This window comes from Engystomops pustulosus, chromosome 10 (genome assembly GCF_040894005.1).
Source record: "Engystomops pustulosus chromosome 10, aEngPut4.maternal, whole genome shotgun sequence".
Classification (NCBI taxonomy): domain Eukaryota; kingdom Metazoa; phylum Chordata; class Amphibia; order Anura; family Leptodactylidae; genus Engystomops; species Engystomops pustulosus.
Genome location: NC_092420.1, coordinates 35,102,805 through 35,130,179, shown reverse-complemented (window position 1 = coordinate 35,130,179; position 27,375 = coordinate 35,102,805). Strand labels below are relative to the sequence as shown.

The 27,375-nt window shown below is 42.6% G+C and overlaps 1 protein-coding gene across 3 annotated transcripts in view; it reads right to left on the bottom strand.

The window, feature by feature from the left end:
- Positions 1 to 27,375, bottom strand: part of MEI1 (meiotic double-stranded break formation protein 1) — a 114,248-nt gene that overhangs the window by 29,289 nt on the left and 57,584 nt on the right. For 2 of the 3 annotated variants that reach the window (XM_072127660.1, XM_072127661.1), the window contains exons 14-19: positions 19,159 to 19,300; positions 17,618 to 17,729; positions 16,494 to 16,554; positions 15,369 to 15,466; positions 12,748 to 12,934; positions 8,927 to 9,074 (exon numbers count right to left, since the gene is read on the bottom strand). In XM_072127660.1, coding sequence (XP_071983761.1) covers positions 8,927 to 9,074; positions 12,748 to 12,934; positions 15,369 to 15,466; positions 16,494 to 16,554; positions 17,618 to 17,729; positions 19,159 to 19,300 — 748 coding nt within the window. The remainder of the gene's footprint in view (positions 1 to 8,926; positions 9,075 to 12,747; positions 12,935 to 15,368; positions 15,467 to 16,493; positions 16,555 to 17,617; positions 17,730 to 19,158; positions 19,301 to 27,375) is intronic. The other variant, XM_072127662.1, reaches the window with a different exon arrangement.

Genomic DNA, 27,375 nt, shown 5'->3' with positions numbered 1-27,375 from the left:
AGTGGCATTAGGGGCTTATACTCGGGTCCGCTTATACTCTTTATATACGGTAAGTATATATAGAATGTTGCTATGAGAATCTGGTACTATGGAAATAAGTTCAAGCTTTGTGATATACGGAAATGGAAATTTCATATCTGTTTCTCATTATGTGTACAATTGTGAGACAAATATATATATTTTTTTCTTTTAAATAAGTATATATGGATGTTAACAAGAGAAAATACCAATGTGATTACAATCATATTGACAGTTGAAAAAATGGCAATAAAAACACTCATTGTACTCAGGTCCTACAGATGGCAACAATGAATACATCAGTTTGTGTCACGAGTATTAAACAATAGGGTTCCTCTCCTGTTGGCAATAATCACTTTGGGTGGAATTTCATGATAATGGAATCCCCACCTTTTGTAGTGCATCTCATCGGATGAACTGCAGCAATTTCTCCCAAACATTGATTGACTATACATATAAATTAACTAACAATTTCTTTAGTATGAATATACATACTATATCCCAGCGTGGCGAACCTATGGCATGCAGAGCCCTCTCTGTGGGCACCCGTACCATCTCCACTGCCGTCTCTTTACAAACTGGCCAGGCAGGAAAAGCTGCCGATCGCCGGCCGAGAGCTCCAGCAATCCCCTAACCAGTACAAAACAAGCAATAGTCACTAAACATGGCTTACCACAAAGGGAAGCTTTATCTTTGGGGGTTGCAGACACATTTCTAATGTTGGGAACGGAGGAGAAAAGTTCAGCTCAAGCCACGTGTAAGACGCTGAGTGTTGGAGAGCACGGGTCCTCGCCCCAGACGAGTGAAATCCACAGAAATAGGTAAATGATCCGGCTCAAATCCAAATGGGTCACAGCATAAAAAGTTTCTTTTATTTAGTCCATTTAAAAAAAAAAAAGACATGGGAAACAGAGAGAAATCCAACGCGTTTCAAACGCTCAAGGCGTCCTTAATCATGGATGATATAAAACTTCACAGTAACGGTATTTAAACAAAGAAATCAAGTCATGTGACTAATGATCCCTCCTCCGTAAAAAAGGAAGTGCAATTGGAATGGCCGGACAGACAGCTGGTGCAACCATGGCAACGTCATGAAACTGTTCGGCCAGCCATGCCTCCAGGGGGAGTGGTTAAGCAGTCAAACGAAGGAGTGAACAACATCACTATGGCAACCATGCGCCACTCCGCAATAACAAAGAATCCCGGAGGATCAATATCGCATGAGGAACAGGAGACAAGGTAAGTGTGATCACAATAATAGGATCAAGGTGTATATGAAAAGCTTTGATAGCAAATATGCCACATGCGATATTGAATCTATAACAATATACATGAAAAACACTTTGTGAAAAAGGAAAAAAAAAACATATAAAATGTATATAATAAAATCAATCATTTCGTGCTGAGATAAACAAGCGTGATGGAAAGGAAACAGAATACAATCATGAACGGTAGACATAGGTAAGATGGAATTAATAATGCAACATGATTTAATTCCTGATATTCATGCCAGAAGGTGACAGAGTTTAGTTGCATGATCCAGCAAGCCTCCCGGTCTAACAATAGTCTCCTAATGTCACCTCCTCTTCTTGGGACTATTACCTTTTCGATCGCAAAGGCTGTAAAATTGCAGATGCGTTTTTGGTGAATATTTCTGAAATGGGTTGAGGCTCCACTTATATTGCGGGAGTCTGATCCCGAAATATCATTCAGGTGCTCCAAAATTCTAGTTTTAAGTCTGCGTGTGGTACAACCAACATAAAGAATATTACACTCAGTGCATTGTATCACATAAACAACATTATAGCTATTACAAGTCAAATGATGTTTAATGTAATAAATGTTGTCATGTGAAGTGTCATAAAATGATTTGGTAGGTTTGATATAGGTACAACATTTGCAACGTTTTGAACTGCACCGAAAAAAACCCTGATTATGTAGCCAGGTTTTCTGGGGTTGTTGTTCACTAATCATTGAGGGAGAGAGAATATTGCCTAGTGTACAACCTCTTCGTGCAACAAATTTGCAACCGTCTTTAAGAATATGTTCAAGTTTGCTGTCATCAAGTAAGAGAGGGAGATGTTTTGAGACTATACGTTTTATGTCCTGAAATTGCAAACTATACTGAAGAGAAAGTACCGGTGTGTTTTTGTGTGTAGTTTTAGTGTTGCTACGTGGTTCTCGGTTAAGTAGAGGTGTTGCGATTTTTATTGCTGGCAATGTGTTTCGCTCTGTTTAATGACCACCGGGGATAACCTCTGCCGGTTAATCTGTTCGAAATTTGTGTGACCTCTTTGTAAAAGTCAGTATCAGAGCTGCAATTTCTCCTACTTCTCACCATTTCTCCAACAGGTATGGCTTTTGTAGTGTGTTTGGGGTGGTGACTGGAATGATGCAGGATAGTGTTGCCTGCTGTAGGTTTTCTGTAAGTAGATGTAGCAATTAAAGTGTCAACCTCTCCCCGTAGATTGAGGTCCAGAAAGGTAACCTCACTTGCATTGGAGTAATGTGTAAAGCGAAGATTAAAGTCGTTGGAGTTTAAATAATCCAGGAATGAGGGTATGGCAGATACATCGCCCCCCCAAATTAGGAGGAGATCATCGATGTACCTGCCATACCACTCAATATGAGCCAAAAAGGGATTCTCTTCAGTGTACACAAACTGTAATTCCCACCATGACATGACTAAATTAGCCAATGAGGGCGAATATTTTGCCCCCATGGGGACTCCCTGAATTTGTAAATAAAATTTGTTAGAAAACATAAAATAATTATGAGTCATGAGATGATGTGTTACTTGCATGATGTATTCTTTCCATCTATGTGTTAAGATGGAATTCCAATGCTCTGATTGCTATTGTATATGGAATTGAAGTGTAAAGAGAGACAACATCACAGCCTAACCAGTGATGGTGTTTACGCCAAGTAAATTGGTTAAGATTTCTGAGAACATCAGAGGAATCCTGGAGATAACCGGGAACCCTCTTGACGAGTGGCTGTAAGAGAGTATCTAACCACTCTCCCATCCTTTCGTTGATAGAGCCCATGCCAGAGATAATTGGTCTCATAGGGGGTGGGGAAATATTTTTATGGGTTTTGGGTAACCCGTGTATAATGGGAATCAACGGCTCATGTACATGTAAATAATCACTTTGTTTGGGCGTAATAACACCAAGGGAAACACCGTCATTAATGATATGTGAAAGTTTATCATTGAAAATTTTTGTGGGATTACAACTTAATTCCCTATAAAGATCTTGGTCAGCAAGTAAGATTGAAATCTGAGAACAGTAGAGAGATTTGTCCATAAGAACAACAGTCCCCCCTTTATCCGACATCAAGAGTAGTTAATGTGATGGTCTTTAGAGAAAGTGGTATCAAGTGACATCAAATTCAGCAAAGTGAGTTATTCCTGAAAACCAATGTCACTAAACAAATTGCGGTCAATATTGACATTAACATTAAACAAATTGCAGTCGGAGTTAACATTAGAGTCAATGGTATCAGAGGTACTTTCATTAGGTTTAAATTTTGTTCCCACAAATAATTTTAACCTCTTTTCCACAGTTTGCGACATAAACAAATTTGTCCGGGATCTTACAGTTAAGAGACATTTTCTCACGGATGATGATTTTTCATCCCTCACGGACAATGCTGATACCATTGACTCTAATGTTAACTCCGACTGCAATTTGTTTAATGTTAATGTCAATATTGACCGCAATTTGTTTAGTGACTTTGGTTTTCAGGAACAACTCACTTTGCTGAATTTGATGTCACTTGATACCACTTTCTCTAAAGACCATCACATTAACTACTCTTGTGATCTCAAACTCAGCAATCGTTTCTTTAATCCCCTACAGTCACGCACACCATCCATGAAAACTTTTCAGGAACGTGTTATGCGCGACCTAGGGATTCTGAAACAAAATCAGGCCCATCATGTTAGGGGTAATTTGTCGCTAAAACAGTCCCGTGCCCTTACCGAACTCAAAAATAATAGTGACTTAATTGTTAAGATGTCGGATAAAGGGGGGACTGTTGTTCTTATGGACAAATCTCTCTACTGTTCTCAGATTTGAATCTTACTTGCTGACCAAGATCTTTATAGGGAATTAAGTTGTAATCCCACAAAAATTTTCAATGATAAACTTTCAAATATCATTAATGAAGGTGTTTCCCTTGGTGTTATTACGCCCAAACAAAGTGATTATTTACATGTACATGAGCCGTTGATTCCCATTATACACGGGTTACCCAAAACCCATAAAAATATTTCCCCACCCCCTATGAGACCAATTATCTCTGGCATGGGCTCTATCAACGAAAGGATGGGAGAGTGGTTAGATACTCTCTTACAGCCACTCGTCAAGAGGGTTCCCGGTTATCTCCAGGATTCCTCTGATGTTCTCAGAAATCTTAACCAATTTACTTGGCGTAAACACCATCACTGGTTAGGCTGTGATGTTGTCTCTCTTTACACTTCAATTCCATATACAATAGCAATCAGAGCATTGGAATTCCATCTTAACACATACAGTAACTATTCTCCTGATCTGAAAGAATACATCATGCAAGTAACACATCATCTCATGACTCATAATTATTTTATGTTTTCTAACAAATTTTATTTACAAATTCAGGGAGTCCCCATGGGGGCGAAATATTCGCCCTCATTGGCTAATTTAGTCATGTCATGGTGGGAATTACAGTTTGTGTACACTGAAGAGAATCCCTTTTTGGCTCATATTGAGTGGTATGGCAGGTACATCGATGATCTCCTCCTAATTTGGGGGGGCGATGTATCTGCCATACCCTCATTCCTGGATTATTTAAACTCCAACGACTTTAATCTTCGCTTTACACATTACTCCAATGCAAGTGAGGTTACCTTTCTGGACCTCAATCTACGGGGAGAGGTTGACACTTTAATTGCTACATCTACTTACAGAAAACCTACAGCAGGCAACACTATCCTGCATCATTCCAGTCACCACCCCAAACACACTACAAAAGCCATACCTGTTGGAGAAATGGTGAGAAGTAGGAGAAATTGCAGCTCTGATACTGACTTTTACAAAGAGGTCACACAAATTTCGAACAGATTAACCGGCAGAGGTTATCCCCGGTGGTCATTAAACAGAGCGAAACACATTGCCAGCAATAAAAATCGCAACACCTCTACTTAACCGAGAACCACGTAGCAACACTAAAACTACACACAAAAACACACCGGTACTTTCTCTTCAGTATAGTTTGCAATTTCAGGACATAAAACGTATAGTCTCAAAACATCTCCCTCTCTTACTTGATGACAGCAAACTTGAACATATTCTTAAAGACGGTTGCAAATTTGTTGCACGAAGAGGTTGTACACTAGGCAATATTCTCTCTCCCTCAATGATTAGTGAACAACAACCCCAGAAAACCTGGCTACATAATCAGGGTTTTTTTCGGTGCAGTTCAAAACGTTGCAAATGTTGTACCTATATCAAACCTACCAAATCATTTTATGACACTTCACATGACAACATTTATTACATTAAACATCATTTGACTTGTAATAGCTATAATGTTGTTTATGTGATACAATGCACTGAGTGTAATATTCTTTATGTTGGTTGTACCACACGCAGACTTAAAACTAGAATTTTGGAGCACCTGAATGATATTTCGGGATCAGACTCCCGCAATATAAGTGGAGCCTCAACCCATTTCAGAAATATTCACCAAAAACGCATCTGCAATTTTACAGCCTTTGCGATCGAAAAGGTAATAGTCCCAAGAAGAGGAGGTGACATTAGGAGACTATTGTTAGACCGGGAGGCTTGCTGGATCATGCAACTAAACTCTGTCACCTTCTGGCATGAATATCAGGAATTAAATCATGTTGCATTATTAATTCCATCTTACCTATGTCTACCGTTCATGATTGTATTCTGTTTCCTTTCCATCACGCTTGTTTATCTCAGCACGAAATGATTGATTTTATTATATACATTTTATATGTTTTTTTTTTCCTTTTTCACAAAGTGTTTTTCATGTATATTGTTATAGATTCAATATCGCATGTGGCATATTTGCTATCAAAGCTTTTCATATACACCTTGATCCTATTATTGTGATCACACTTACCTTGTCTCCTGTTCCTCATGCGATATTGATCCTCCGGGATTCTTTGTTATTGCGGAGTGGCGCATGGTTGCCATAGTGATGTTGTTCACTCCTTCGTTTGACTGCTTAACCACTCCCCCTGGAGGCATGGCTGGCCGAACAGTTTCATGACGTTGCCATGGTTGCACCAGCTGTCTGTCCGGCCATTCCAATTGCACTTCCTTTTTTACGGAGGAGGGATCATTAGTCACATGACTTGATTTCTTTGTTTAAATACCGTTACTGTGAAGTTTTATATCATCCATGATTAAGGACGCCTTGAGCGTCTGAAACGCGTTGGATTTCTCTCTGTTTCCCATGTCTTTTTTTTTTTTAAATGGACTAAATAAAAGAAACTTTTTATGCTGTGACCCATTTGGATTTGAGCCGGATCATTTACCTGTTTCTGTACATTTCTAATGTTACAGGTGTATGGTGAATGCTATAACATCGCCTGATATCTGAACTGCAACACAAACCATGTGGTCTATCTCATAACTTGCACTCATTGCAAGATACAGTGGGGTTCATTTACTAAGGGTCTGCGGACCGCAATATTGTCGGAATATCCAACAATTTCAAATGTGCGCCGCATTTGGAAGGGTTTCTTGGTGCACACAAAGGGATTTTGCCACAGGCTTTCATGAGATCTGACGGATTCGGACTAAGCGCGGGATTTAACATTCAAATTTGTGTTGCAAGCCAAGCACTTACATACACCAGGAAAAAGAAGGTGAACTCCGGCGGACCGGAGCGGGAAAGCGTCACATGCAGGATATGGGCTGCAGGATGTACGTGGATCGCTACATAGTGCAGGATCGTCGGGGAATGCACCTCGGGGATCGCGACTTGGACAGGTAAGTAAATATGCCCCACCAACAGAAGCATTCCAGTGTTTCCAAACATTTTAAGGATGTACATAAATGATGTACAAGTTACATGTCAGTCTTTCCATTTGAAATGGTACACTGCCCCAAGGGTGGATAGGGAGGTGTTAGGGAAATATCCCCATATCTCTCGATGTGATGTGTTTCCTGATCATTGTATAGTACGAGCTGCTCGGTGAATCACTCAGACCTTCCCATGTTTGAGAGAATTCCAATTTATTTAGGTTGCAGACAGTTTTTATAGGTTCTTGAGACAAAGGAACCTACTGACCATACCCACATTCCAATAGCCTTTCCAGGATGTAACTGAAAGATGATCTGTGTACGCTATTCACAGGGATCTTTGTATAGATTGACACCAAGACGCAAAAAATGTATTGGAACCTTCTTTGATACGTGTAAAATAAAGCCTTGTTGAATTGGAGTTTTTGGCTGGACCGTGACCTTTTTTCGTATTTGGAGTGGAACAGTTGCCTGAGCAGCGAGGTGGTCCGTGCCGACCCAACTTCAAGCGCCCACTACCAAAAGGAGAGGTGAGCTGGTAATTTTCCTTTTTAAAATCTTTGTATAGATACATGATAGAAGAACAGATTAAAAAATGGATTCTATTCCCTCACAGAGGCCATCTAGATACATACTTTGATCAACATAACCTGATGTATTTATACTCAAACGACTAGTCCCCTTTTTTGTTTTTACCTTGTTAACATAACATACTTATTTATGCTCATTAATGGGATGGGATCCATCTTTTACTATAGACTTGTATGCATTATACTTATATTTGTTATTTCTGACCCGACAATAAGGTATGATCCAGGAATATTATAAGAATATTACTATCTTTTGAATATACTTACCAATGTTGCATTGTATGGGCACTTTGATTTGTATTTTTTTGAAAAAATTTTTAATGTCAAATAATGCATATTGTAACAAAGAATCACTACAGTTCCTTCTCTGTTGGCCATGACCGACCCGATCACGGAATAACTGTGGGTGGGGTATCATGGTAATGGAACTCCTCTGCTGTTTATGATGATCCCACTCATGTGGTGAAGAAGCTGTATGGGTGGAGCCTCGTGTAGTACAATGTCATTGGTCTTTCTATATAACTAGAGGAAGTTCACTGCACAAGTGCTGAGAGTGCAGGGGGATGGTGAGTCATGCTAACAGTCTGTAAAGCAAGGTAGGCACCTAGGATAGCCCCTCATGCACATTAGCATGTTTTTAAAAGTTGATTTTGAAGGAAGGATAACAAATATAAGAAGAGTACCACAGTCTCATGCCTGGATCTATGAGTAAGTGCCCCTGGTTTATCATGCTTGATTTTGATGAAAGATTTCTTATAAAAGGGTATTTCCCACGAAGCCAAGATTCTTAAATATATTCAGAATAACAAAATAAAACATTATCTAATTATCCAGATTGGAAGAACTGTATGTGTTATAGCTCAGATGTAGCAGTGCTGTGTCATTGTGTGATATGCATTTTATGGCTCTCATCATCTCTGATCTGTCTCATCTCTCTTTTTCTGTGTGTCAGATATTAGTAGAACGTTAGGAAGCTGAATAAAAGTGTAGATAAACCCTGTACTCTGATAATTTTAGCACTTTGTCAGGAGACAGCATCTCATAGCATTAGAGGGATCATGAAGTGTCTTCTTAGAGTCCCCGCACACATTCAGGATTTTGAGTTATAGGAGCAACAACAGCAATAAAACGGAGTACAATTGTAAAGTAAGTAACATCACTAGGGGATTACAATTAGAGTACTTTCTTTCATGGGCAAACCCCTTTAAGTTATAAGTGTTATGCCTTAATATTTGTCCAACACATCTTATGATGCAATATTATGAGAAAACTTACTATATTCAAAGCTTCACATTTGTCTTGACTACGTGCCAAAAGATAAAGAATAGCTCTAATTATAAACAAGGGAACCTTTTCACCACTGCTCTGCAAAGAATGAAGGAAACTTTGAACAGTCCACCATAAATCCGTCTCTGATATAAATCTATAAATGAAAACAACTTAAGTTACATAACTACATACTACTCGTTTTCTTAAAGAGGTTGGCCATTATATACATACATTTTTATTCTAAAGTTAGGAGAGCTAAAATAATCAATATTTGCTTGGTCGATAGTGGCCTCAACATTTGGTAAAAAGGCATATGATCAATTGCAGGGAAATATTTAGAGACAATTGAGAAGTATTAAGGTGATGGGGAATTAAATGGGCGAGCTTTTAAGCACTACCTGCTATATACTGTATATACTCGAGTTTAAGCCGACCCAAGTATAATTTTAACACAAAACCTGCCAGCCCCTGTAGTATATAGTCTGCCTGCCCCCTGTACTCTATAGCTTGTCAGCCCCCTGGAGTATATAGCATACAAGCCCCCTGTAGTATATAGCCTGCCAGCCCCCTGTAGTATATAGTCTGCCTGCCCCCTGTACTCTATAGCTTGTCAGCCCCCTGGAGTATATAGCATGCAAGCCCCCTGTAGTATATAGCCTGCCAGCCCCCTGTAGTACATAGCCTGTTAGCCCCCTGTAGTATATAGCCTGCAAAATAAAAAAAAACACATACTCACCTTCTGACACCACCCCAGCAGGTCCTCTTCAATCCCCGTATCTTCTCTGGGATTATGACGTCAGCCGCTCGCTGATAGCAAGCGGCTGCCGTCATGATTCCTTTGACAGAAGGCGCGGGGACACGGAGAAGGACATGGTGTCAGAAGGTGAGAACGTGGTTTGTTTTTTTTCTTGACTCGAGTATAAGCCAAGCTTATACTCGAGTATATACGGTATGTTAAAGTTTGTGTTTAATGAAGGTGTTATAGACCTTATGGCAGCTAAGTTTGCTCTTTTCTGGTAAGCGTTCCATTACTACAAATAGTGATCAGTAATAAGCAATCTGAATATAAAAATATATAAATTGTTTCACTGGGGCACACATTTCTCTCTATGGCTGTTATGGCTGAGTAACAGCGCCAAAGCCCAAGAACACCTCATTACAGGTGTCCACTAGTTTGAGCAGCAATATGGCATGTACTAATTACTTGACATTTATTTCAAAAATTACTCTAGTACAATATTGAGTGATGATTAGTTTGAGCTTTGTATACTTTGGAAAAAGGCAAAGCCAGATCTCCATGAGTAAAGCTGATATGGGGAAATGGGTGTCATTTCCAGAATCATTTACAATCCCCAAACATACTTAAATCAGTTCCAAATTTTAAGGTACCAAAATAAGTGTTCCCCAGTGGTTTTGTACCTATGCTTTATACCTACACTCACTGGCCACTTTATTAGGTACACCATGCTAGTAACGGGTTGGACCCCCTTTTGCCTTCAGAACTGCCTCAATTCTTCGTGGCATAGATTCAACAAGGTGCTGGAAGCATTCCTCAGAGATTTTGGTCCATATTGACATGATGGCATCACACAGTTGCCGCAGATTTGTCGGCTGCACATCCATGATGCGAATCTCCCGTTCCACCACATCCCAAAGATGTTCTATTGGATTGAGATCTGGTGACTGTGGAGGCCATTTGAGTACAGTGAACTCATTGTCATGTTCAAGAAACCAGTCTGAGATGATTCCAGCTTTATGACATAGCGCATTATCCTGCTGAAAGTAGCCATCAGATGTTGGGTACATTGTGGTCATAAAGGGATGGACATGGTCAGCAACAATACTCAGGTAGCCTGTGGCGTTGCAACGATGCTCAATTGGTACCAAGGGGCCCAAAGAGTGCCAAGAAAATATTCCCCACACCATGACACCACCACCACCAGCCTGAACCGTTGATACAAGGCAGGATGGATCCATGCTTTCATGTTGTTGACGCCAAATTCTGACCCTACCATCCGAATGTCTCAGCAGAAATTGAGACTCATCAGACCAGGCAACGTTTTTCCAATCTTCTACTGTCCAATTTCGATGAGCTTGTGCAAATTGTAGCATCAGTTTCCTGTTCTTAGCTGAAAGGAGTGGCACCCGGTGTGGTCTTCTGCTGCTGTAGCCCATCTGCCTCAAAGTTCGACGTACTGTGCGTTCAGAGATGCTCTTCTGCCTACCTTGGTTGTAATGGGTGGCGATTTGAGTCACTGTTGCCTTTCTATCAGCTCGAACCAGTCTGCCCATTCTCCTCTGACCTCTGGCATCAACAAGGCATTTCCGCCCACAGAACTGCCGCTCACTGGATATTTTTTCTTTTTCGCATCATTCTCTGTAAAACCTAGAGATGGTTGTGCGTGAAAATCCCAGTAGATCAGCAGTTTCTGAAATACGCAGACCAGCCCTTCTGGCACCAACAACCATGCCACGTTCAAAGGCACTCAAATCACCTTTCTTCCCCATACTGATGCTCGGTTTGAACTGCAGGAGATTGTCTTGACCATGTCTACATGCCTAAATGCACTGAGTTGCCGCCATGTGATTGGCTGATTAGAAATTAAGTGTTAACGAGCAGTTGGACAGGTGTACCTAATAAAGTGACCGGTGAGTGTATGTTAACCTGATGTATTCTGACATTTGCAGTACGTATAGTGTTGGTGATCGGCTAACTAACCCCTTTCCTATCCTGTCTCAAGGGTTAGACAAGGCTGTCCTCTTTCACCAGGTTTTGGTACATGGAATGTCCGGGAGTTACTATATATACCACAGTCGTCCATTGGTAATGAACGCTGAAGCCAGGTGGTCAAGCAGGGCTCAATAGCACATGTCTGGCCACTGCTGCCAAAATGTTAGGTGGTCGTATCTGAGGAAGCTATCTCGTTTCTAAGGGACAACATGACTACATTTAGGAGAAATTATCTTCAGACAGGAAAATCTTTTTAATAACATCCAATTGAAGAAATGTTTACATGTGGCAAATAAATTTAATTAAATGTAAATGCCCACATGGGAATACCCCTTTACCTAAGCGAAAAGTAAAAGCAATGTAACCTCAACATGTGTTTGCAGATGGAGTCTTTGGATTGTGTTTCAAAAAGCAACCAAAATACCATGTGTGAACTTGGCCCGAGAAGCTCTACAAACACGCCATGGCACCTGAAAACTATTCTGCCCTACAAAAGCTCAATGGCTCCTAATAATAATAATTGATTCTAACGTTTTCTTAAAAATTCGAGGGAATGCTGCTCGATTTGTGATCTTTCTAATGTCGTAATAAAACAAAAGGACACTTCTAAAATGACGCCAACAAGGCGCAAATGAGCTTGGTCACTAAGGGGTTAACCATAAAATAGTGTCAATGAGGCCTAAAAGTAGAGAGGGATAGAATATTTCCAGATAAGTAGACTACAGAAGTATGAATTCGTAAAATGAGAATAAAACTTTATTTGATTGGCTTTGGGATTATCTGTAGCAGTCATAAGCAGCATGGGTGGGAATCAATCGCCTGAAACATTGACAGAAGTTAGAAATGTCCCTTGCAATCGGAGCCCACATCTAAGGTAACCATTCTCTCGAAGAGCCAGAAAAGCAATGTTCTGTCACTCCTAGTATAATAACTTGTCAGCTCTGACTAAGAAATAGAGCAATAAACAGGACTTCTGCAGCTTTTCTTTTTGTGAAGGGTGGAGAGAGGCTCTTCAGGTGCACTGGGTAAAGATCTCATAAGATTCATGAAAAGTAAGTCATTTTGGTGGAAACTTCTTTAAAAAATCTTATTATACCTGTCTTCCATAAGGTAAGCAACACAAGCAACTATAAGCAGGGCCTGTTGCTTGTATCTTAATATCTCTCTTTCGGTTTCGGTATTTGGTGACTCGAGTAAGATGGAAATAAAGCCCTCTACACTGCCTTCAATGTGGATCATGCTCTTTTTCAAAATATCAAAGACTTCTGTAGAAAAAGATACATCTAGGGGAGTAAAAAGTTTACAGTTTTCTATAATTAAGATATAATTAAATCTTAAGAAATAAGATAAGATGAATACAGGATGAAAAATAAGTCTTTGATAAACTGCAGAACTGAACAAAGAATGGAGAGTTCTATAATCTGTAGGTACACTTCAATGTGAGAGACAGAATCTATTTGATTTTTAGAGAAATAATATGCATTTTATTACCTAACAACCAAAAAGAATTCTGTCTCTTTCAGACCTGTTAGTTTTTCATAATCATAATGCTTGGTAGCATGGCAGAGATAAGCCCTCAGACGGCTTTTATGGCCAGATATATGTCCCCAAAGACACCTATAGGGCAGTATGGTGAGATAGGACCGGCTCTATTTTTAGCCGTAAGAACAGCCATGCAGCACTGTTTAGTATGGAGAGGGGAGGGGTAAGCAGCACTCGTCTCCTCTCTGATGTGTGCACATTTGTGTAAACGCACCCTAAGTTGAGATAAGAAAAATATAACATACCAGTGTCTCAGGTATATGTTTGAATGTCCTTATATTATATCTAAAATTCTGATAATTGCAATATGCAATTTAGATTTCCTACATTATGCATCAGTCTCTTACTTTTCGCAGACTTGTGACTGGTAACAGGTTTGTAACAGGACTCATTTTACCCCCCACTCACCAGACCCCCCATTTCAGTTAGAGACTCAGGAATGAAATTAAGGGTTGTTTCACGTGAGCACGTGAGAAGTCAGAATGTCAGCCGCATTTCACGGACTGAACCCTGGACAGGGGAGGGCACTTGAACTGGAAGTCCACGATCAGTAAATAATTGATATGGTTTGTGTAAGGAAATATTATATACTTTATATATCAGTATATACTTTCTGTATCAATTCCTTGCAGTTTTCTCGATCTCTGCTTGCTATTGTATAGAACCTGTCTAGCAACAGCACAACCACAACGAGGCTCTGCCTGCAGCAGATAAGCCGCCATGACAAGGGTGAACCCACTATCAGGAACCTAACTGAGTGACCATTACAAGGTGACGGGGAAGACTTTATTCGTCTGGCAGCTGCTGAATGGTGGTGCGGACAGGGAACAGGAATTCGGATATAGACCAGTATTCACATTAGTACACAGAAAACCAACACAAGTCAGAGACAGGGAAAATGGGGTAACACTGGTAGATACATAACACTGAGGGACAAACAACAGATACAGACAGACAAGCAAAGTTGGACAAAATTGGCTCAAAACCAAGATGGCGGCAATGGTACAGAATTATATAGCAAAATAATGGTTGCTAGGCAAATCAGAAGTCAAATACATAAGATAGCATACACAGATAGCAAGAGTACAAAATAACTGGGAAAAATATAAAGAGAGCAATGGTCACTGCCTCCAGCACTGATTGGTTCAGCCGTCCATCACTCAAACCACTGCTGCAGACAGAACAAGCTGAAACTCACATCCAGCTTCCTAAGTAAAGATCCTGAGAAGGAGCTGTTAATTACAGGCAGCTCAGGGTGTGGTTACAAACACAAAAGCCTGAACCTGATCCCATTTAGAGCAATTTGCGAGTTCTAACAGCTATCCTGCTATAGAAAGCTTCTATGTTTGATTCCACTGGATAGAAATCTCTGCATGTTCATCAGGGTGCACTGCTCGTTAGTATCACAGGGCAATCAGAGCTGAGTGATATAATGAGCCTTGCACTTGTGTGACCATGGGCACATTTCTATCCACTAGAAGTAAACATAAAAGCTTCCTAAAATAGGAAGTAATAGTAAGCAGTGATAGTAAGTGATAGTAAGCAGAGATCCAGAAAACAATAACAAAAGTTGATACAGAAAGTATATTGGAAAATTGTATAACTTTTCCTAACACAAACCATATCAATTATTTGATAATAGTGGACAACCCCTTTAAAGGTACAAGTAGCAAATGGTAAAGTATGCATTATCATGAATAAGAGCCACATACTGTGAACAAAACGCATAGATCTGTATTTTTTTGGTTTGTGGATGTACATTACTATTTTTAGCATGTTCTAATAAAGTCAAGATTTTAATCTACAATATCTGAAGTGCCGGAGATTACAATTTGCTACTATATTCATTTTACCGTTGCCGACATGGGTATCCTTGCCTCATCTCCGTGGAAGCAAATATATTGATATAGTGAGCAGACTATTACACATTAGACTTACTCCCTACTAGACAATGGGACCTGACTGCATCATTTCGGCTTGGTGTGGTTTTCCCATGATGCTGGGACTCCTTGCATTATAGATTGTTTGGTTGTTTTGTTGTTACCTCAGGCAGAGTTCAGTCCGTGAAACGTGACCAACTTATGGTATGTGTCTAATGGGCTGAAAACAGAACTGGCCAACAGGACACTTTTTAACATTTATGATATTGTCATCCATTACAATCACTTTACTTACCTGTTTGAGAATTCACCTCATTAGTTGATTTCACATCCCAAACAATACTACACAAGTGACACAGAAAATCAGAACATGCATTGTTTAGATTAGCGTTCCTTCAAAAAAAAAAATATATATATATATTAGGTATTATATTATTCCAGTGCCCAAACAATTATCTTCTGCAACACCTTTTTCCCTTTCCCTCACAATTCTAGCCGTCCTTCAGGGCAACCTTTTGCCATCTCCGTATCAGATCTTCTGTTACTATCATATCACTAGAGGGTTAATATGTTATGTGCTGATATTGCACATTTGTAATTTTTATTGCAGCACCAAGGTTGGTCATTGGTTGGGTCTCTTAAAATTCCCAGATCTAAGAGTCCTCTGTTATTCTTTCTCAGAGCTTCTGTCAAGAAAGATGCAAGTCAGTCTCTCTCATGAGACACCTGCATCTCTGTGTGCTAATTCCATGGAGACTGCCACCTTATTGCCCAAGCAGCAGAGCCAATCCAATCTTCTACTAGCCAGCCCCCTTACCACTGGACTAGGGCTGTGGTATGCTCCAAACTCAATATCAACAGCCAACCAAATCCCCCTTGGTGTGTGCACGCAGAAAGGAAGGCTTACAGCCTGTTATCTGCTGCGTCAATGAACTTTGATGGACTGTGTGCCATTAAGGAGATTATAAGTTATTCAATATTTCTGTCTCCAAGTGTGATTCCTGGACTCCCGCTAATACCAGGGGCCTCCCCTTGATCATCTGCTTGGGGATATTTTACTAACCAACACTGGGAGTGCCCCAGAGGGATCCCTTCATTATACTGTGTCCTCCCTCTCTTGCATCTTCCTGCTGGCCCTCACAGCCGTGGACGAGGCATGTTTTCATGGACCAAGGCACCGTGAAATATCCTGGTGCTAGGCGGCACTACAAGCCACTCTAGTTCCTAGGAATCCAGCTGCCCTCACACACCGGTCAGGTCCCGGTGGGGTAACATTGCACATCCTCAGGAGGTGAAAATATTTTATATGCAGAAGCAGAAAACCCTTTTAGTGTCCATCCTCCACCCTCCACTACTGTATATGTACACCAGAAACTAACTCTACTATTTGAAAATTAATGATTGTTCTTTGTGTTCTCACCTTCGAACTGAACATAATGTTGATTTTGTTTCCATCGCAAATCTGATGATTGATGCAGAAGCTGAAAAAAAACCAGTAAAGTCAATAGGAATTGTGAGCCAGCTCACCTGGAGTGATATCAATCCCAAGTGGGTTATTCGAGCACGGTTCCTCCAGCTAAGATGGAGTCAATTAACCAGCAACAACGTGATCCAGCTCCGAGACATGAACTCCACTATTGTTCTTTTTTAAAAAATCCAAGACTTCATTGTCGTCATAGCATACAGTATAAGAAAATGAAGTTATGCTATGACGACAATAAAGTCTTGGATTTTTAAAAAAAAGAATAATAGTGGAGTTCATGTCTTGGAGCCGGATCACGTTGTTGCTGTCTAAAAAAAAAAATGTGAACCGAAAAATGTAATCTCTGATGTAGCTTGGCCACCCTTCACATACACCTGCATAACCAAACAGTGTAAATGTAAAAGGGGTATTCTTAGTTGAGGGGAACTCTGGAATATAGCCTAGAATGATGCTAATTGCAAGTAATGCCCTAAATTAGGTATGGCCAAATAATTTAAATACTTTAGTTTATTTCATAGAAGTCTGGAAAATTTTCCAGTCGCTTTGCGGTATAAAGACTCCGATTGGTTTCCCCAATAATTGTCCACGCGTTGGAATGAAAGGGGTTATCCCACAACACCCTTTACACCATTTAAACCTACCAAAAGAGAAAATAAGAGGGTGGTCCAAAGAATTACTTATGATGGGAGTTTCCTACAAGCCCTGTAATGCCTTGAAGTACCTCCTTCTGATTGGTACTGTTATATACAGTTTCTACAGTATACATGATAGAATAAAGTGATCCTCATCTGAGTGGTCAGAAGCTTCAAAGCTCCCTGCTTATTTTTCTGGATATGCTGCAAGGGTTAATTACTGATAAATATGTTCTTTCTGTTCCAGGTAGATAATGTCAATGGGGGACATTTATCATAAATGCAATGCATAGTGTGCCAGTGTATGATATACTGTAAGCCCTGCCATGCCTGCCTCCTGATTGTCTTAGTTATACAAAATGAATAAAAAGTACAGATCAAAGCCGATAACAACAAAAGCTACAGACAGATAATCCATAGATAGCATACCTAATTTTACAGCAAATGTTTCTTTCATATTAGGTAGAACTGCAAACATGTCCATAAGAAACAAAAAAAATCTTTCCAAAGTAGCTGGGACTGCTGTCCATTCACAATATCTCTACAAATTAAAAGAAAATAACATACAAAGGATATTAGAAGCTACAAAAGAGGAGATCCTGCCAGTGGTGGCACACACCTGGATGTAAGTGTGCTTAGTTTACAATTCTTTATCCTGGTGGTAAATTTCCTTTAACCCTTTAAAGACCTGTCCCTTTTTTGTTTCTTCATTTCCATTTTTCACACCCCACAATCAAAAAAACTATAACTTTTTTTTTTTTACACGTAAAGAGCTGTGTGACGGCTTGTTTTCTGAGTAACAAATGGAACTTCATAGGGATGGTATTTAATATTCTATGCTGTGTACTGGGAAGTATGTTCCAAAATAAATTCCAAATGCAGTGAAATTGGTGAAAAAATGCATTTGCGACATTTTCTTGTGGGCTGGGATTTTACAGCTTTCACTGTGCGCCACAAATGACAGGTCTACTTTATGCGATCACAGGGATAACAAATTTGTATAGGTTTTATAATGTTTTCATACATTTACAAAAATGAAAACCTCCTGTACAGAAGCTGTGGGTGGTGTCATTTTTGTGACTTTTGATGAAGTTTTCAATGCAACCATTTTTAGGACTGTACACCTTCTGAGCAGTTTTTATAGAATTTTTCATATTTTTCAAAATGGCAAAAAAGTGTCATTTTCAAATTCAGGCACTATTTTCCATTACGGGGTTAAACACAGTGAAAAAAACGCTATTATATTTTGATAGATTGGGCATTTTTGGATACGGTGATGTCTAATGTGTTTGTGAGTTTTACTGTTTATTTATATTTATATCAGTTCTAGGGAAATGGGGGTGATTTGAATTTTTAGTTTTTTTATTTAACATTTTTTAAAACTTTTTTTTATTTTTACTATTTTCAGACATCCTAGGGTATTTTAACCCTAGCTTGTCCATTACGTGTGTCCATTGCTTGTCACAAGCTTGCGGTCGTATATATGTCCCCCAACGGTCATGTGAATCTAGCCTTACACTGTACAATGCCTGCATTTCCTACGTGGCCTACGTATATTTTAAAATGCCCCCACTCTGTACAATTTCCCATTTCCTCTCCTACTCTCAATAGGACGCCCCTTCTCTGCTCTCTCTCTCTTGTGCCCCCTTCCCTGCTCTCTCCCTCTTTATTGTGCACCCCTTCTCTGCTCCACCTCTTATTGTGCCACCTTTCTCTGCTCCCCTTCTTATTGTGCACCCCTTCTCTGCTCCACCTCTTATTGTGCCACCTTTCTCTGCTCCCCTTCTTATTGTGCCACCCTTCTCTGATTCCTCTTGTTGTGCCCCCCCTTCTCTGCCAACTAAAAGACAATGCAGAAACTGTCTAAAACTCAGTAGGAAAACCATATTCATCAAAGACTTTAAAGACTGTATAAATTAGGTTATCAAAATGATTTATCTTTACCTTACTTGCCAACAAAATGCACTTACCAAAACAAGTGGTATGCAGAAATTATCACATGCTTTCAACAAATATAAAGAAAATGTCTGCAGTGTACTCGTGCTTTTGGAAGAGGGTGCTGTGAAGGCATTGTCATGAGCTATATGATAATCCTTACAATCCAGAGCCAATCTAAATAAAAAGAATAGATTTTTTTTTACAAAGTTCTATGATAAAAGTCAAAAGCACTGCCCACCGTAGATAGAACAGTCTTATATTAATGTCATCCCTGGGATAGACTAGCCGCTGCCCGCGCTGCTCGGATCATTCTGTGTCTGGATGCCGCTAGGGAGAGAGCTGCTGCTGGTCAGGGACAGCGTTAGGGTGCTAGTAGATTACTGTTAGGCAGGAGTGATTCAACAAGAACCCAACAGCCCTTCTTAGGGCTACAATAACGTTATACTTTTTTTTTTTTGTTTGCTTGTGGCTGGGCTTGCTGGCACTAGTAGTGCAGCTAGCACCACATTGTGAGGAATTTGCAGGGGGACTTGCTACCGTTGTGTTTAGCTCTTAGTGACACACATATCCACCTCAAACACCAAAGTGGGAAAATTTATTAGGGGTTTGATTTCAATTAGGCACAGTCTGTCATTTCCTTTTTATTTTACGTTTATTTTTTCATAACTCAGCATCATCTCATCAGTGTGCTTTCATACTTGGCTAGAAAATAGCCAAAGGAGAATCCAAACGGCTTACTTACGCCTACAATAGCGTTATATATATTTTATTTCTGGTTGATCTGCTGGTGGCTTTCCTTGCTGCAGTGCATATACTAGCCAATTGTGAGGAATTTGGAGTGAGACTTGCGACCGCTGTGTTTAGCGCTTAGTGACGCACATATCCATCGCAAAGACCGAAGTGGGAAAATTTATTAGGGGTTGGATTTCAATTAGGCACAGTCTGCCAGTTTCTTTTTATTTTACGTTTATTTTTTCATAACTCAGCGTCATCTCATCAGTGTGCTTTTATACTTGGCTAGAAAATAGCCATAGCAATAGGATAGCATTGTTTGGTTTTAAAAACTAAAAAACACAAAAAAAAACTAAAAAACACAAAAAAACACAAAAAAAAGTTAAAAAAAAAATTAAAGTTATATAACTTTCATTTTCAAAATGTTTAACCCGAGGGCTAGGGGTAGAGGACGAGGACGAGGGCGGGGACGTGGGCGTCCATCTACTGCAGGGGTCAGAGGCCGTGGTCCTGGGTGGGGTGAGACACCACCTGCTGATGAGGGAGCAGGGGAACGCCGCAGAGCTACACTCCCTAGGTCAGTGATGGCTAACCTATGGCACGGGTGCCAGAGGTGGCACTCGGAGCCCTTTCTGTGGGCACTCAGGCCATCACCAGAGATGACTCCAGGTATCTTCCTGCAGTCCCAGACAGCCCAGGACTTGCTGTGCACAGAGATATTTTAAAGTGACAGCTCTACCTGGGACTATTATATGCTTTATTGGTGCCTCAGAGTGCTGGTATCAATGAAAACTGTGACAGACAAGGGAGTATAAATCACAAATTAAATTTCTTTGCGATAAATAAGTGGGTCCTGGTTGTAGTTTGGGCACTCAGCCTCTAAAAGGTTTGCCATCACTGCCCTAGGTTCATCATGTCTGAAGTTACTGGGACTCGTGGTAGAGCACTGTTGAGGCCAGAACAGTGCGAACAGGTGATGTCGTGGATTGCCGACAATGCTTCGAGCAATTTGTCCACCAGACAGTCTTCCACGCAGTCCACCCATGTCACCGAAATCGGCACTCCTCCAGCTCCTGCACCTCAGCCTCCTCCCCCCCAGTCTGCCCCCTCCCAGGAAAATTTGGCATTTGAACCGGCATACTCTGAGGAACTGTTTTCTGGACCCTTCCCACAGTCACAAACCACTTGTCCGGTTGCTGCTGAGCAATTTTCCGATGCCCAGGTTTTCCACCAGTCGCAGTCTGTGGGTGATGATGACCTTCTTGACGTAGTGGAAGAAGTGTGTAAAGAGGTGTCCGACGATGAGGAGACACGGTTGTCAGACAGTGGTGAAGTTGTTGTCAGGGCAGGAAGTCCGAGGGGGGAGCAGACTGAGGGATCGGAGGATGATGAGGTGACAGACCCAAGCTGGGTTGAGAGGCCGGGTGAACACAGTGCTTCTGAGACGGAGGAGAGTCCTATAGCAGAACAGGTTGGAAGAGGCAGTGGTGGGGCCAGACGGAGAGGCAGGGCCAGAGCAGGTGCATCAGCGCCAAATGTGTCACGTAGTGAAGCTCCCGTGGCGAGGGCTCCCGCGGCGAGGGCTAGATTTTCAGAAGTCTGGAGGTTCTTTAAGGAAACACCGGATGACCGACGGACTGTGGTGTGCAACCTTTGCCAAACCAGGATCAGCAGGGGTTCCACCACTACTAGCTTAACTACCACCAGTATGCGCAGGCATATGAATGCTAAACACCCAAATCAGTGGCACCAAGCCCGTTCACCTCCGGCCGTGCACACCACTGCTCCTTCCCCTGTGTCAGCTGATAGTCAGCCCCCTGCCCAGGACCCTGGCACAAAAACCCCATCGTCGCCTCCATGATCCTCCACAGCATCCACCAGCGTTCAGCTCTCCATACCCCAGACGCTGGAGAGGAAAAGAAAATATAGTGCAACCCACCCGCACGCCCAAGCCCTTAATGTCCACATCTCCAGATTGCTTAGCCTGGAGATGCTGCCCTATAGGCTAGTAGAGACCGAGGCCTTTCGCAACCTCATGGCGGCGGCCGCCCCTCGGTATTCGGTCCCCAGCCGCCACTACTTTTCCCGATGTGCCGGCCCTGCACCAGCACGTGTCAGACAACATCATCCGTGCCCTGACCAACGCCGTTTCTGACAAGGTCCACCTGACCACGGACACGTGGACGAGTGCTGCCGGGCAGGGCCACTATATATCGCTGACGGCACATTGGGTTAACTTGGTGGAGGCTGGGACCGAGTCTGACCCTGGGGCTGGTCATATACTGCCGACGCCGAGGATTGCGGGGCCTACCTCGGTCCAGGTCTCAAGGGCCTACTATGCCTCCTCCTCCTCCCACCCCTCCTCCACCTCCTCCTCCGAACTACCATCCGTGGGCATGGCGCCATCAGTCGGTAGCTCTAGGCACAGCAGCAGTGCCGTCGCTAAGCGACAGCAGGCGGTGCTCAAACTGCTGAGCCTAGGCGATAAAAGGCACACCGCCCAAGAACTATTACAGGGCATCACGGCGCAGACTGATCTGTGGCTGGCACCGCTGAACCTGAAGCCAGGCATGGTTGTGTGTGACAACGGCCGTAACCTGGTGGCGGCTCTGCAACTCGGCAGACTGACACATGTGCCATGCCTGGCCCATGTGTTAAATCTGATAGTTCAGCGTTTCCTCAAGACATACCCCAATCTGTCAGATTTGCTCACGAAGGTGCGCCGCATCTGTGCGCATTTCAGGAAGTCCAGCACAGATGCTGCCACTCTCAGGGCAGCGCAGCGCCGCCTCCAACTGCCCGCTCACCGACTGTTGTGCGACGTGCCCACGAGGTGGAATTCAACATTAACCATGTTATCCAGAGTTTACCAGCAGCGCAGAGCGATTGTAGACTGCCAGATGTCAACTTCCACCAGAACTGGTAGTCAGGTCAGTCAGCTTCCTCAAATCTACAATGAGGAGTGGACGTGGATGTCTGATATCTGTCAGGTGCTGAGTAACTTTGAGGAGTCAAAACAGATGGTCAGTGGCGATGCCGCCATCATCAGCCTCACCATCCCGCTGCTTGGCCTGTTGAAAAACTCTCTGATCAGCATGAAGTCGGAAGCTTTGCGCTCGTCACAAGAGACGGGGGAAGAAGATTCCCTTGTTGATAGCCAAAGCACCCTCAGGTCTGTTTCTCAGCGCATATCGGAGGAGGTGGAGGAGGATGAGGAGGAAGAGGAGGAGAATGTTGGCGAGACACAAGAGGGGAGCATTGCTCAGACCTTCACTGTTCAGCGTGTATGGGCAGAAGAAGAGGAGTTGGAGGAATTGGAGGAGGAGGAAATGGGCAGTCAGGCCAGTGAGGGGAGTGAATTCTTGCGCGTTGGGACTCTGGCGCATATGGCAGATTTCATGCTAGGCTGCCTATCCTGTGACCCTCGCGTTCAAAGAATTTATTCCAGCTCCGATTACTGGGTATTCACTCTCCTGGACCCACGGTACAAGCAAAATCTTTCCACTCTCATCCCTGGAGAGGAAAGGAATGTGAGAATGCATGAATACCAGCAGGCCCTGGTGCACAAGCTGAAACAGTATTTCCCTTCTGACAGCGCTAGCGGCAGAGTGCGTAGTTCTGCGGGACAAGTAGCGAGGGAGAGTAGGCGAGCAGGCAGCTTGTCCAGCACTGGCAAGGGTACGCTTTACAAGGCTTTTGCCAGCTTTATGTCACCCCAGCAAGACACTGTCACCTGTCCCCAGTCTCGGCAGAGTAGGGCTGATCTTTACAGAAAGATGGTGAGGGAGTACGTAGCTGACCATACCATCGTCCTAAATGATCACACAGCTCCCTACAACTACTGGGTTTCAAAGCTGGACATGTGGCACGAACTGGCGCTGTACGCCTTGGAGGTTCTTGCCTGCCCTGCCGCTAGCGTCTTGTCCGAGCGGGTTTTCAGTGCAGCTGGTGGCATCATCACCGATAAGCGTACACGCCTGTCGACTGACAGCGCTGACAGGCTGACGCTTATTAAGATGAATAAAGCCTGGATTTCTCATAATTTCCAATCTCCACCAGGTGAAGGAAGCTCAACCTGAATAATTTATGCACTCCTCCTCCTCCTCATTTTCCTCCTTCTCCTCCTCTTTGTACACTAAAGCAGAGGAAACTGGCTATTTTTTGACAGGGCCCACTGGCTCTAGCTATAGTACTTTATGCATTTAATTTTTCTGGAGGGCCACCTACCCGGTCCTCTGTTTTAAACAATTTTTGGGAGTGCCACATACAGGCACTCAATCTATTCAATTTTTCTGGAGGGCCACCTACCTGCTCCTCTGGTTTGAAAACCTTTTTGGACTGCCACATACAGGCACTCAATCTATTTCATTTTTCTGGAGGGCCACCTACCTGCTCCTCTGGTTTGAAAACTTTTTTGGACTGCCACATACAGGCACTCAATCTATTTCATTTTTCTGGAGGGCCACCTACCTGCTCCTCTGGTTTGAAAACTTTTTTGGACTGCCACATACAGGCACTCAATCTATTTCATTTTTCTGGAGGGCCACCTACCTGCTCCTCTGGTTTGAAAACTTTTTTGGACTGCCACATACAAGCACTCAATCTATTTCATTTTTCTGCAGGGCCACCTACCTGCTCCTCTGGTTTGAAAACTTTTTTGGACTGCCACATACAGGCACTCAATCTATTCAATTTTTCTGGAGGGCCACCTACCTGCTCCTCTGGTTTGAAAACTTTTTTGGACTGCCACATACAGGCACTCAATCTATTCCATTTTTCTGGAGGGCCACCAAACCTGCTCCTCTGGTTTGAAAACTTTTTTGGACTGCCACATACAGGCACTATCCAAATTAAATTGTCTCCATAGCAGCCTCCACACGTTGTCTCCATTGCTACCTCCAAAAGTCGTCCATATAGCTGCCTCCATACATCGTCCCCTTATCAAACGAGGTGTGTCAGGCAGAAATTTGGGTTGTTTTCATGGATTCCACATCAAAGTTGTTAACTTTGTCGCCACCCTGCTTTGTTATCCACAAAATATACTGGCAAACTTTTATGATTAACCGATATTATTTCAGCGCTTCTTGCGCATCTGTTTACATTCCCCTCACCCGCCATATCCCAAACTTATAAGAACGCTACTACACTTGATCTTATACAAAAGGTTCTTAGAAGTGCTGTTTGGGGAGTAGCCTAGAGACAGGGGCTTGGATTGGCGAAAGCTCGCCTGGCAGCGGAGCGCCAGCTCCATGCCAAGATCCAACTAACATAGTTTTAACTGCAGCACCTTTAATCTACTACTAGTTCACTGCCTCCATACATGGTCCCCTTATCAAACGAGCTGTGTCAGGCAGAATTTTGGGTTGTTTTCATGGCTTCCACATCAAACTTGTTAACTTTGTCGCCACCCTGCTGTGTAATCCCCAAAATATACTGTCAAACTTTTATCATTTACCGATATTATTTCAGCGCTTCTTGCGCATCTGTTTACATTCCCCTCACCCGCCATATCCCAAACTTATAAGAACGCTACTACACTTGATCTTATACAAAAGGTTCTTAGAAGTGCTGTTTGGGGAGTAGCCTAGAGACAGGGGCTTGGATTGGCGAAAGCTCGCCTGGCAGCGGAGCGCCAGCTCCATGCCAAGATCCAACTAACATAGTTTTAACTGCAGCACATTTAATCTACTACTAGTTCACTGCCTCCATACATGGTCCCCTTATCAAACGAGCTGTGTCAGGCAGAATTTTGGGTTGTTTTCATGGCTTCCATGTTAACTTTGTCGCCACCCTGCTGTGTAATCCACAAAATATACTGGCAAACTTTTATCATGTACCGATATTATTTGAGCGCTTCTTGCTCACCTCCTTTGGTTCCTCTCTGCCACCCATTGGTTTGAAGCCTGAGTCCATTTAGGGTATGTCGCCATGACACTCTCTAGCCTGCTGCCGCTGCCTCTGCATGCCGTCCCCTATAGTGTCAGGGTCAATTATTGGATGTTTTATATGCTATCTAGCTTCATTCTGTCACTCTGTCATGGCCATGCTGTTGCCCATAATTTTGGCATAATGGTGCGATTAAGCAGCCTCAGAGGCATCCATGCATGCTGCCCCTGCTGTTTCCTGTCCATTTCCGTGGTGTTTCCATCCTTTTCTGAGGTTCCCAGGTGTTTGGCCAAGCTTCCCTGTGCACAGCCTTGGTCCCCTTGAAAAATGCTCGAGTCTCCCATTGACTTCAATGGGCTCGTTATTTGAGACGAGCACTCGAGCATCGGGAAAAGTTCGTCTCGAATAACGAGTACCCGAGCATTTTAGTGCTCGCTCATCTCTAGTCCTCAACCTTTCTAATGCTGTTACCCCGCAATACAGTTCCTCATGTTGAGGTGACCCCAAACCATGTACAAGAATATAACTTTTATGATATAGTGACAAAAGTAGTGACAAAAGTGGGTTTAGTCTGGAAATTTTTATTTTTGCAAGGAGGTCTTCTGTATGTAGACAAAAGTTCGGATCTTGACTTTGTAGAGCTGATGATTTCAGCTCTGTGCAAACTCCATTTAGGGTATCCCCGGGCAGAAAGTCTGCATTCAATGTTTGACACTTCATGTTGGAAGGAGAATTGTGTAGGACAATTAAGTCTAGCTCTAAGCATTTCTCCCATGGGTATGCCCACGGGGATGAGAAGCATGACAAGAAGAACCATGTAGGATGGTGTTCCTAGCCATATCTTTGCGATACTTAGACGTGTGTATTCACTGGGACCCTGCATCCGAAATAAGGTTTAGATCCATGAATGGGTGGGGTGCCATTGGAAAGTAAAAAATAAATGAAAAGCATTGCTGTTGAGGTATGACACAAAGTTTGATACGGACGCCTCATGAGAATTCCAGATGATGATGATATCATCGATGAAATGGCCGTATGGAACCACCTGTGTCATAAATGGATTGGAGTCTGTGAAGAAGTAAACTTCCTCCCACCAGGCTACAAACGCGTCAGGTGTGGATGTGTGTGGCATCCTATCCTTGTATCTGCCTTTTACCTGTATTGTACCTATTTTGGATGAATAAACCTGCACAACACTTTTAACGGAGCCTGGGAGTGCAGATCAACTTCCTTTGCCTTTTGCTTGAGAGGAACCACCGGAATGTGATGCCAGGGTGGCATCCACAAGGCATCCACATCCCCGCAGGAGCAGAGTCCAAGAATGCTGAGACTTGCACAGGAGTGCGGGTACCGACACTGAGGAGCACAGGAACTGTCAGGCATAGAGAAGCTGTATTCACACCTAGAGACACTTCTCCCAGGACCCTAGGTGCTGGTGTTTCCCGGACGTTGGGGACAAACAGGACAAGCCCTAATGAAGTGATTAGGACTGGCACATTACAAGCACAGATTCTCCTGGCAACATCTGGAACGTTCCTTGGCTGAGAGACGAACCTTGTCCACTTGCATAGGCTCTTCTGCAGACTGTGCGGCCAGAGACAGGAGCCAGACGAGGATAACGTCGAATCAGG